Source organism: Nesoenas mayeri, assembly GCF_963082525.1.
Source record: "Nesoenas mayeri genome assembly, chromosome: 3".
NCBI lineage: Eukaryota > Metazoa > Chordata > Aves > Columbiformes > Columbidae > Nesoenas > Nesoenas mayeri.
The window spans coordinates 109,198,450-109,210,867 of NC_137544.1; the positions used below are offsets into that span (position 1 = coordinate 109,198,450).

At 44.8% G+C, this 12,418-nt stretch overlaps 1 protein-coding gene across 1 annotated transcript in view; it reads right to left on the bottom strand.

Moving 5' to 3' along the window:
* Positions 1-8,376, bottom strand: part of LOC308038703 (tau-tubulin kinase 1-like) — a gene marked incomplete at both ends in the record, with an annotated part of 37,875 nt that extends 29,499 nt beyond the window's left edge. The window contains 2 exon segments of the mRNA XM_080341478.1: positions 900-1,075; positions 8,332-8,376. Coding sequence (XP_080197604.1) covers positions 900-1,075; positions 8,332-8,376 — 221 coding nt within the window.
* Between the last annotated feature and the right edge of the window lie 4,042 nt (positions 8,377-12,418).

Below are 12,418 nucleotides of genomic sequence, written 5' to 3' on the forward strand. Positions count from 1 at the left end.
CAGGACACAATCCTTCCTGAATTACAGAGAAGAATCACAGCTTCCTCCAGCCACCCAGAATAAAACAGTACCTAACAAACAGGGTAGCGCTGGGGGCTCATCCACTCTCTAGTTCTTTTGATCCTTCTCCATTTCTAGCTATGGCCTCCTTGTGACTGTTCTTCTTGGCTGAAGTCTGTCACATTTTCTCTGAGAAGAAGGTCTGTCTCCCCCCTGCCTCTTTTAGAGGGGGCATTTCACCAGTATGCCCTGCAACCACAGTCCATGCCTTGACTTCCAGTGAAAAGAGGAAGACTGATTAACAAAGGACATGAAAGGAGTTAACCAGCACCAAAGGCTTGTGTCTTGCAACATGTTCTCCAGGATACAATGCTTTAGAAAGCTTATTTTGATTATTCTTGGGGTTTTGTTTGTTTTTTTTGCCATGCATCTGAAGGTATCAAGTGCAATACTATATGCTGAAAAAGTAATATTATTCTTGCTGTTGATGAAAAATAATGAAATAATGAAACCCAGCAGATCAAGATCTGCCAGCTAGCTCCCAGAATACATGGATCCTTGTCTGTATCCTAAAAAGATCCATTGTTCCCTCCCACCTCAGGCCAGCCAAAAGTTTTGTGACTATTTACATTATCTCTGATCTGACGCTTTGCCTTCCCTCTAACAAATGTCCCTCCTTCTATCTGTGGAGTTCTTCCCATCCCGAGACAGAGTAAGAATCATTCCCACTAACTCTCCTTATTAGCAGACATGAGTCTCATCAGAAAGATCATAAAGCCCATGAGCACCTCCAACCAGAAATGAACGTCCAGTGCCTGCTGATCTAATGATTAGATTGGTCTCCACAGACCTCAAGATGCTGGGTAAAAGCAGTAGGAGGCTACAGAGGGTGAGCAAACCTTCTTTCGTGTAGATCTGCTTTGCCATCAGCAGTGGAGAGGCGTTCTGATTCAGGGCTGTTCACACGGCGGTATCTTAGGGAGCGCACTTGTGCAGTTGGGGACTCTGGAGGCACTCGGACAGGGGAACTGGGGCAGACACCATTTCTCTGCTCCTCTTCCACCATACACTGAGTCTGTAGGAGGTAAACACAGAGAACTTCAAAATCTGACCAGAGACATGGATTTCCCATTCTTCACTGCTGCTCTATGCTTTCTTCCAGGATATAATTTCAGCTGCATTTTCACAATCTACGCAAGCAATGTCTGAAGGAATGCAAGGGCCTGTATGTCCTGGCAATTATCTAATATTAAAACAAGGTATGGATTTTAAATGAATCAAAATATTTAAACATCTTTACAAAGCAGCCTTTGCATTTCAGTTACCAAAAAGAGTTATCATGGGCTAATCTGCTACATATACAAACCCCAACTGCTTATCCAAGATGTCTAAGAGCCCCTGTTTGAAATTTTATTTTATTTTTTTTAAATCTTGGACCTCAAAACAAAGTCCTCCAGGATATATACTACATGCGCATAAAAGCAAGACTGTGACCCTTTAGTTACTCACATTCAGTTTTGAGCAAGAAATTCCCTTCCAATGGCAGCAGCACAACTCTCCTTTCCATCAGAGGTGAAAGGAGACATCATGACATGGGGCTGAGAAGCAGAAACACAATCCTATCATATTAAACTGTCACAACAGTAAAATCCTTTTCAAATTAAAGAAGGTGCTACCACTGCTATATCATGTCCACTTTCTGGAGAGGTGTTACCTGTTCCTTGGTTTGACCAACAGTCAACTCTGGCAATTCTTTTAATCAATCATAGTGCCACTGCAAGAGTTGTGCACCTAATTCTAGGATTCTGGGTCACAAACAGGAGGAAAAAGGTGTCTCAACTGTAAGCTGCAAATAGACATTTTAGTGTAGTTTGGTGGAAGGTAGTAGGAAATGGCAGGTTTTCCTGGCTGCCTGTTCATGCCGATAAACAGAACGGAAATACATATTCATGCTTAAAAGCTGGAAGGAGTGCACAGCTGTGCTGTTTCTTGTCAAGGTTCCGCGTGTTGCGCAGTCCTGCATTTCTCATGCGGACAGATGCAAGGGAGCTCTGCTAGGAAAGGAACAAAGACAGTGGCAGGCAGTACTGAATGCTGCTCCATGGTACCTCTCCCTCTCCTATGGCAAATGCTTCACAGTCGCCCCAGGAAAGAGGCTTAGCAAGATTACCCCTGCTGTATAGCTGAGGGCAAACACTTGTGTGCTTGTGGGAGATCATCTGTCTTTCCTGTAAGTGTTGGAGAGTTTCGCTCAGGTCTAGTGTGCTCAAGCTCTATAATCAAGGCCTAGGATACCTGCAGACCGGTCCCTGCTTGTGTGGAGACAGTGTGCCTGAAAGTCTGTGTTCGTTAGCGCCTGCTGTATCTATCCGTCGCTCCATACGCGTGTGAGTCCATGTCTTTCTCTCCAAAAGCATGTGGGTGGATTTCGTCGCACATGTGCATCTTGCGCTAGTGTTGAGCTCAGCTGAGTGTGTCTCTTGACGCTTGGTGTGCGTTGGCTGTGCCTGTGTGTAACACAGCACAGTCATGAGTGCGCAAGAGAACAGAGAAAAGGAAAATCGCCTAGGTAGAAGCAACGAAGCAAAACCGATTCAGGATTGACGTTTGCTCGACAGAAACGGGAAACACGCAGAAACCTTTCCACAATCACCCAGCTGTGTGCACACATCGTCACGTGCACGCGCACGCAGCTAGAGAAAAGCACCTCCCTTTTCACACACCGATGCGTAAAGCAAACGCCTGGCCACACCCATGCACACTTCCGCAAGAGCGCCCACTCCCGTCTCTTGACAGAAAGACGTACGTGAAACGTAGTGACATGCTCAAGGGTATACATGTTTGTTGATGTGTACCGTACTGCACAGACGCATAGGTGGCTGCACGAGAATACACCTTTGGAGGATATCTGCAGATATGGCAAATGCTTCACAGTTGCCCGAGGAAAGATGCTTAGCAATTGATCCAGAAGCACACGTGTGTTTGCCCTCAGCTATACAGCAGGGGTAATCTGGGAAGAGACGCCGTGCTGTTCTTTCGCGTCATGGCGTGATCTGTTTCATTTCTCTTGTGGATCGATTGCTAAGCCTCTTTCCTCGGGCGACTGTGAAGCATTTGCCATAGGAGAGGGAGAGGTACCACGGAGCAGCATTCAGTACTGCCTGCCACTGTCTTTGTTCCTTTCCTAGCAGAGCTCCCTTGCATCTGTCCGCATGAGAAATGCAGGACTGCGCAACACGTGGAACTTTGACAAGAAACAGCACAGCTGTGCACTCCCTCCAGCTTTTAAGCATGAATGGAGCCTGCAGCAAGGCACACGCATGTGGACAGACAAACGACTGTAGGTACAGATGCTTTCACGCACAGGGTCGTCCAGGAACAGGCGCATATCTGCAGATATCCTCCAAAGGTGTATTCTCGTGCAGCCACCTATGCGTCTGTGCTGTACGCTACACATCAACAAACGTGTATAGCGTTGAGCATGTCACTACGATTCACGTACGTCTTTCTGTCAAGAGACGGGAGTGGGCGCTCTTGCGGAAGTGTGCATGGGTGTGGCCAGGCGCTTGCTTTACGCATCGGTGTGTGAAAAGGGAGGTGCTTTTCTCTAGCTGCGTGTGCGTGCACGTGGCGATGTGTGCACACAGCTGGGTGATTGTGGAAAGGTTTCTGCGTGGTTCTCGGTGAGGAATCGTGTGTGTGCACGTGGACAAATGGAAGGCGTAGCAACTAGGTTCCAGCGCTGAAGTAGGCAAAAGGCAAGCTTTCCCATGCTATCCCTATACATAGTTGTGCAAAGCAAGCCGATAAGCCTGCGACCGTCAAGAGAGCTACAACGAAGCACGCCGAACAGAGCAAATACTAGCAGCTCATCTGATCACACATCGTTTCGGATACATGCTTGAACGCAAATACGTTCGTGCTTCTGTGAGATTGAAGACGTCCGTCTTGAATATGTGATTGCGCACACCGATGCAATTGCTTGTTTCTACGTTCAGACCAAGGGTGCGGGGCTTTCAGAACTGGGTCTGTGGAGATGTCTGTGGAGATGCTGCTGTCTGAACACGTACACTCCATTGTTTACCAAAACACAGGCAGACGCGTTTGACCACGTCGTTCTGCATGCACAGAGGTACCAGTGTTCGGAAGAGACAACGTCATCGCGTGTGCACGCACAGAAGAAAAAGCGGACCGTGAACCTTTTTGTGAACATGAAACAGCCGTCTATACACTCACAGACACGGGAACATGCCTCAATGCAGTCACATCGCCACCAGCTTTTGAACACAGGCTCTGCTGGTTTGGGCCCTTTTCAGGCACTGTCCTGACTGCCGCGCACACTGCCGTTCATTCGCTACATCACCTCCGTGGAAACATTTCTCCGGTCGATGTACCGCTCAGCTTTCTTCTGGTGTAACTGTGAAATGTCAGCGCGGGGAATCCGTCTCTGTCGAGCAAACGTCAATCCTGAATCGGTTTTGCTTCGTTGCTTCTACCTAGGCGATTTTCCTTTTCTCTGTTCTCTTGTGCACTCATGACTGTGCTGTGTTACACACAGGCACAGCCAACGCACACCAAGCGTCAAGAGACACACTCAGCTGAGCTCAACACTAGCGCAAGATGCACATGTGCGACGAAATCCACCCACATGCTTTTGGAGAGAAAGACATGGACTCACACGCGTATGGAGCGACGGATAGATACAGCAGGCGCTAAAGAACACAGACTTTCAGGCACACTGTGTCCACACAAGCAGGGACCGGTCTGCAGGTATCCTAGGCCTTGATTATAGAGCTTGAGCACACTAGACCTGAGCGAAACTCTCCAACACTTACAGGAAAGACAGATGATCTCCCACAAGCACACAGGGGTTTGCCCTCAGCTATTGATCAGGGACAAGCTTGTGAAGAGATGCTCTGCTGCACTTTCTTGTTATGACATGTTCTGTTTCGTTTCTCCTGTAGGCTGATTGCTAAGTGTCTTTCCTCAGGTGACTGTGAAGCATTTGCCATGGATGAGAAGTACCATGGCTCAGCGTTCAGTTCTGCCTAATGTCTGTCGCTGATTCTTTCCTAGCAGAGCTCCCTTGCGTCTGTCCACATGTAAACACGTCTGTTTAAGATTGGAGACACTGCACATACGTACACATGGCTTCACATTTGGAGGTTACCCGCAGATATGCTCCTGTTTTGGGGTGAAACTGTGTGTGAATGAAGTTGTGCTTATAAATGCTTGTTTGCCCACGTGCGTGTGCCTGGTTGTGGGTTCCATTCATGTTTAAGCTTGAATGAGTGTACAGCTGTGGTGTTTGTTTGAACGCTTCTGCATCTCTCCAGTTGTACAGTCCTGCATTTCTCATGTAGACAGTCACAAGGGAGCTCTGCTAGGAAAGAATCAGCGACAGACATAGGCAGAACTGAACGCTGAGCCATGGTACTTCTCATTCACGGCAAATGCTTCACAGTCACCTGAGGAAAGACACTTAGCAATCAGCCTACAGGAGAAACGAAACAGAACATGTCATAACAAGAAAGTGCAGCAGAGCATCTCTTCACAAGCTTGTCCCTGATCTATAGCTGAAGGCAAACACTTGTGTGCTTGTGTGAGAGGCAGTGTCTTTCCTGTCACCGTCTGATAGTTTTGCACAGTCACAGGTGCTGGCACGACTGTCAATGTCTAGGATACCTGCAGACTTGACCCAGTGCTTGTGGAGACAGTGTCCCTGAAAGTCTCTGTGTGCCTTAGCGCCTGCTGAATCCATCCGTTTCTCCACCCGCATGTGAGTCCGTCTTTCTCTCCACATGCATGAGTGTTTATTTCGTCTCCTGTGTGCATCTGCACTGGTGTTGTGCTCAAGTGAGTGTGTCTGCTGACACTTTGTATGTGTTGGTTGTGCCTGTGTGCAACAGAACTATCATGACACCTCAAGTGAACAGAGAAAATGGGAATCATCTAGGTAGAGGAGACAAAGACAAAACAAGGCAGGATTGAAATGTGTTTATGTAGACGGTGTCCCTGCGCTGACTTTTCACAGTTATTCCAGAAAAATATCCGAGAGGTAGCCCTACCCGAGAAACGTTTCCAAAGAGGTCATTTAGTGAAAGAACAGCAGAGCCTGCGTGATATGGCTGCATGTGTAGCCATTCGTGTACCAAACGTCTGCATAGAAATTTGTCAGTCTGCACAGACATAGACGTGCTTGTACGTTTATACATGACGGTAGTGGTGCATAATTTTGAACGGGGTCTCGTGTTTGTACACGCTTGTGAGACGGTCCGATGGGGTGTACAGTCTCGTGCGCTTAGTTGGAGTCTTATTTATACAAAAGCTGTAGTATGTGCACAACTGTGAGTGTTTGGGGAAGAGTTTCTGCATATATGGAGCTGACCTCTCCCCTGCTTGCGTGTGGACACAGAAGCGATAGGAATGGAAGCTGCTGAAGCAATATAGACTGCGGACAAGGTACAAAGGACTTACCCATCCTCAAGCAATGCCATCATACCTGCCCTCTAACCACCTGCAGAACGAAGGGATATTTTTCAAATTTTAGATTCTCCAGCACGAGAACTTGCAGACAGAAGATTAAGTTGTATAGAAGCAGGGTTCTTAGCTTATGTTTGACTAGAAATTAACAGATGTATTTTATGTAATGAACTAATCATTTACTTCATGTAAGTATGTACTAGTTGCGCTTCAGAGGAGAACTGCCAACGTGGAGAGGTAGATCGTCAGACAGATGAAAAGACCCTCAGAATCTCCGCCGAAACACACTGCATGTCCTGCAATTGACGCTAGATGGCAGCAAAGACTGTGAAATAATCAGTATCCTGTTTTTAGGCCATTCTTTCTCCTGTAGAGGCTTGGTATGTGAAAAATTGCCCCAAATTGTTATGAATATGCAAGAATTGGAGCCTACTGCTTTATCTTTTCTTTGTCTGCATGCACACATAGGCTCCCTCACAGAAACACAGGCAGAAAGACACCTTTCTGCAAACACACAGATGTGTGCAAAAGCTACCGCCTGCATGCTTACGCAGCTACGGAAAAGCACCTACCTGTTCCCACAGTGATATAGAATGTTTCCAAATAGGTCATTTAGCCAAAGAAGAGCAGAGCGTGGTATCAGGGAAAAATCATATCTGAAGGACCTTGCGCTAATTCCTTCTAGCAAGGAAAGGCTTCCAACTTCAGCACCTCTTCTTCCCCTCTATTTCTCTTTCAGACTATGTTTCTTCTTCTTTCCTTTGCAATTGCCTAGGACGTGCCTGTGCTCCCCTCCCTTCCAACCCGGCTCATCAGCCCTTCTGGGATACTCACACTTGTGCACTTGCTGCAGCTCTTGTATAAAGAAGTTTCACACATGCTCATTCCATGTTTGCAATCACAAATCAAGCTGAACACACATGCACGGTTGTGATTTCACACCATTCTACATATACTATTTCCTATACATCTAGACAGAGCCACAAAATCCCAAGGTCTCACAGACCTGCCAAGAGCACATAGGCACACCAAGGTAATGAACCAAATCTTACCCATAGCAACTCCTAGCCTGAGATCAAGAAACACAGATAAGAACGCCGGCTAAGAGCCCTTGCTATGCCTGGCTTCCGTAGCCCTTCTTACTCCAAGATGAGACTACACGGACAAGAGTTTCGCATCATACTGTTCGTTTCCTGACTCCAGGTACTCTGGTCACACACGTGTGGGCATTGGCACTGCCCTGCGCTGGTGCAGTATTCTTTCTGATGGCAGGAAAGTGAGGACTCTTTGTGCTGTAAACAGTGACCATCTCTGTGTGTGCAAAACTACGTGTTAAAATGCCTCTGCGTATGTTTAGGTAAACAATCGAGTATGCGTGTTGAGACAGCGGAATACTTTCAGACGTGCCCACAGACACACTTTAGAAAGTCCCGCACCCAAGGACTGAAGGTCTGTACAACCACTTGAACCAGTGTGCGCAATCACACATTTAGAGGGAAATGTTTAAACTCACTGAAGCACCAAAGTGTTTGCCTTCACAAACAAGGTTGTGAACAGATGCTCTGCTGTTTTTCCTCTGTGCGGTGAGTTTTGTTGTGTGTCTCTTTCTGATCGCAAGGCTTAGCGGTTTTCTTTGTCCTACTAGGTATACTGAAAGACAGAGACGGCGTAGGAAAATTTATCGTCTGCCTTCTTCAGTGTTGGAACCTGGTTGCTTACCCCTTCTCTTTTACCACGTGCACACATAGGATTCCTCACCAAAAAACACGCAGAAACCTTTCCACAAGCATCTAGGTCTATGTGCCCACCACAACGTGCACGCATACGCAGCTAGAGAAAAGCACCTACCTTTTCACACACTGACATAATCAGCAAACGCGTGGCAACACGCATGCACACTTCTGCAAGCACGCCCTCTCACTTCTACTTACAGGAGGACGTACGAGAAATGCACTTTCATGCTGGAGGGTAAACACGTCTGTTTAAGATGGAGACACTGCAAACACGTAGACATGGCTTCACATTTGCAAGCTACCCGCAGATATGCTCCTATTTTGAGATGAAACTGTGTGTGAATGAAGTTTTGCTTATAAATGCTTGTCTGTCCACGTGCATGTGCCTGGTTGCGGGTTCCATTCATGTTTAAGCTTGAATGAGTGTACAGCTGTGGTGTTTGTTTGAACGCTTCTGCATCTCTCCAGTTGTACAGTCCTGCATTTCTCATGTGGACAGTCACAAGGGAGCTCTGCTAGGAAAGAATCAGCGACAGACATAGGCAGAACTGAACGCTGAGCCATGGTACTTCTCATTCACGGCAAATGCTTCACAGTCACCTGAGGAAAGACACTTAGCAATCAGCCTACAGGAGAAACGAAACAGAACATGTCATAACAAGAAAGTGCAGCAGAGCATCTCTTCACAAGCTTGTCCCTGATTTATAGCTGAAGGCAAACACTTGTGTGCTTGTGTGAGAGGCAGTGTCTTTCCTGTCACCGTCTGATAGTTTTGCACAGTCACAGGTGCTGGCACGACTGTCAATGTCTAGGATACCTGCAGACTTGACCCAGTGCTTGTGGAGACAGTGTCCCTGAAAGTCTCTGTGTGCCTTAGCGCCTGCTGAATCCATCCGTTTCTCCACCCGCATGTGAGTCCGTCTTTCTCTCCACATGCATGAGTGTTTATTTCGTCTCCTGTGTGCATCTGCACTGGTGTTGTGCTCAAGTGAGTGTGTCTGCTGACACTTTGTATGTGTTGGTTGTGCCTGTGTGCAACAGAACTATCATGACACCTCAAGTGAACAGAGAAAATGGGAATCATCTAGGTAGAGGAGACAAAGACAAAACAAGGCAGGATTGAAATGTGTTTATGTAGACGGTTTCCCTGCGCTGACTTTTCACAGTTATTCCAGAAAAATATCCGAGAGGTAGCCCTACCCGAGAAACGTTTCCAAAGAGGTCATTTAGTGAAAGAACAGCAGAGCCTGCGTGATATGGCTGCACGTGTAGCCATTCGTGTATCAAACGTCTGCATAGAAATTTGTCAGTCTGCACAGACATAGACATTCTTGTACGTTTATACACGACGGTAGTGGTGCATAATTTTGAACGGGGTCCCGTGTTTGTACACGCTTGTGAGACGGTCCGATGGGGTGTACAGACTCGTGCGCTTAGTTGGAGTCTTATTTATACAAGAGCTGTAGCATGTGCACAGCTGTGAGTGTTTGGGGAAGAGTTTCTGCATATATGGAGCTGACCTCTCCCCTGCTTGCGTGTGGACACAGAAGCGATAGGAATGGAAGCTTGTTAGAGTGAGATAAGGACTAAGCAAAACAAGTTGATTCAATGTGAATCACGCTAAGCCATTTATTACAGAAACAAGTCTCCTTATATATGTAACTATATTCTAATCACGCGTCCACGCTCCAAGCATGGAGTCACTAAATGAGTATCATGGGCTGTCCGTGCGTTGGAGTCTCACTGAGGATACGTCCAATGATTCATGCCACACTAGGACCCCGGTGATTGAGGAACGCCCCTCTTTCTCACAGCGGACTCTGTTCTCGAAGTGGCCTTGAGATACCTTTGAGCCTGACTAATTCAGCAACAGATCTTTGTCTATCAAAACCCCTCCACACTTCCCCCTTTCTTTTCCTGAATTAGTCAGGCCCCCTAAACTGCACGGTGCATCATTTTTGAAATATGTTGCAACATAGAACACGTGATTAACAGCATAATTACAATTACATATAATGCAGTTAAACCTTACTTAATAAGATCAAACAACTACCTACCTATTCTTAAAACCTTAATTCTATCATTACAACCTTATTATCACACTATTTTAATAGATTCAAAATAACCAGACAAGTTAATACTATATATTCTCTTAAATTCCTAAAAGATTTATAACTGTGCAGTTTATAGGGTAACATACTTAATACCATCAGTATATACTAATAATTGAATTAATATCTTAAAAGTTATCTCAACCTATTTAGAAGATCAATAGCTTAACCTTAATATCCCTTCTAAAACTTTATCAGTTGCTAAACTTAGATTACTATGGTAGAAATATCTCATAATTTTACCTTATCTATGCATTAACTATCTAATCATAATATCACCCTTTTGGATCTCCTGCTGATTGTTCAAATTGCCGTTTTCCACAGAAGGTACACCCACCTGCTTGCTAATAGGCTTCTAGACCACCAGGTCTGCGAGCATCTGTAACACTGAATTAGGATCCATGGTTTACATCTGAAACAGTCCTCACAACTTATCTCCCTCCTGTCCATCTGCATCCGTTGAATCTTTGTTGAATCCACTTCAATCCTTGGCCTGTAATGACACAAACATAACCTTTTCCCCAGGTTATCAACTGATGAGGCCTTTTCCAATGACTAGTGATTTGACCATAACTAATGTAGGTTCTTTCTGATTTAGCATGGCTTTGGGTCATACTTGCAAAGTATTTCATCACATACAATGCTTTTGACAACTGTTTTTGTGGTGTTTCCCCTACTTCCCCCCTTTTCTAAAAAAACAAACAAACAAATAAACAAAAAAAACTTCAGAACCAGATACGTGCGTTGGACCTTGACTACGTAATAAAAATCACAAATCAAATTTAGAGGTTCCTCCTTAAAAAGCTCTAAGTAATTTAAAGCTGTGCCAAGTTCTGCTAATTGGGTTGAACCTTCAAAAATTTTTACAGAATGATGCCAATTGTTATCTTCACACCAACCCACTACAGCTTTATGAGACTTCCCAGAACCATCAACAAAAACTTTGCAAGTATGTAGGGTCAGACCAAATACAAGTATGGCCTATGACCTGATGTTAAAGACTTGCAGGTTCTGCAGCAATTTACATTTAGGCATGCCAAAAGCTGTGCTGTTAAGAAAACCAGCTAGTGCAATTTATAAAGACATAGATTACAAATAAAAAAAAAATCAGAATTAAATTTCACAAATGGTACATATATGACAAAAGGATCATGGCCTATTAAGGCTTAAATTCATTCCCTGCATTTTCTTGATCAGAGTGACAATTGGTATATAACAGCCGGTATATCAGTTTGCTAGCAATCTCATCATACTGTCCCACAATGGCCACAGGTTGTTTCTATGTGTAGCTATAAATAGACAAATCTGCAAGTCCAATCGAATGCAGTCAGCCTGTAAGGTTGTCATAAATGTATTCCTCAAAGTTTCCAACTCCATTTTGGCTGTCATATTTATTGGATACTGTTTTCCCTTACCGGATCGAAGTCCTGTTTCAGATCTATCAGTGTAGTGTTTGCTTTATTGAAACACTGGCTGTTAATACTAGTGGAAATACAGCATTTGAAATTTCCTTGGAGATTTCTCACTTGCAGCAAGCAGATCTGCAGCATCCCAGCAGCTTTCTTGTAGGCCATGCAACTAAACAGAATTCTCAGAAAACGTTATTTGAGCTTACAATTTACTTAACAAATCCTAACCTAAGAGAGGTACAGGACTTTCTGGCAAATATAAGAATTGATGTATTAAAACTTTGTTCCAACTTTGACACTCCATTGGTCTCAAAAAATGGCCTTTCTTTCGTTCTCTCCCATGACCTCAAAAACTAGCATGGTGAATTTACTAAGAAGTCTCTTACAACTAATTACCACAGAATAAGTCTATCAACATTTTTTTGGTTTAATTTTCCAGTTTCATTAGAACTATGGGTCTGCTAAGGATGTCTTTAAACTTCACTCTCTGACTGCTCCATTCAGTATTACATCACTGCAGTTGTGGGGAGAGAGGATTCCCCCTTTCACTGCTTTAAAAGCGGGCAGCCAGGTTTTTCCTTTTTTTTTTTTGTTTTTTTTTTTTTTTTTTTGTGTGTTTTTTTTTGTTTGTTTGTTTTTTTGTTTTGTTTTGTTTCTTTCTCTTCTTACTGCAGTTCAGATA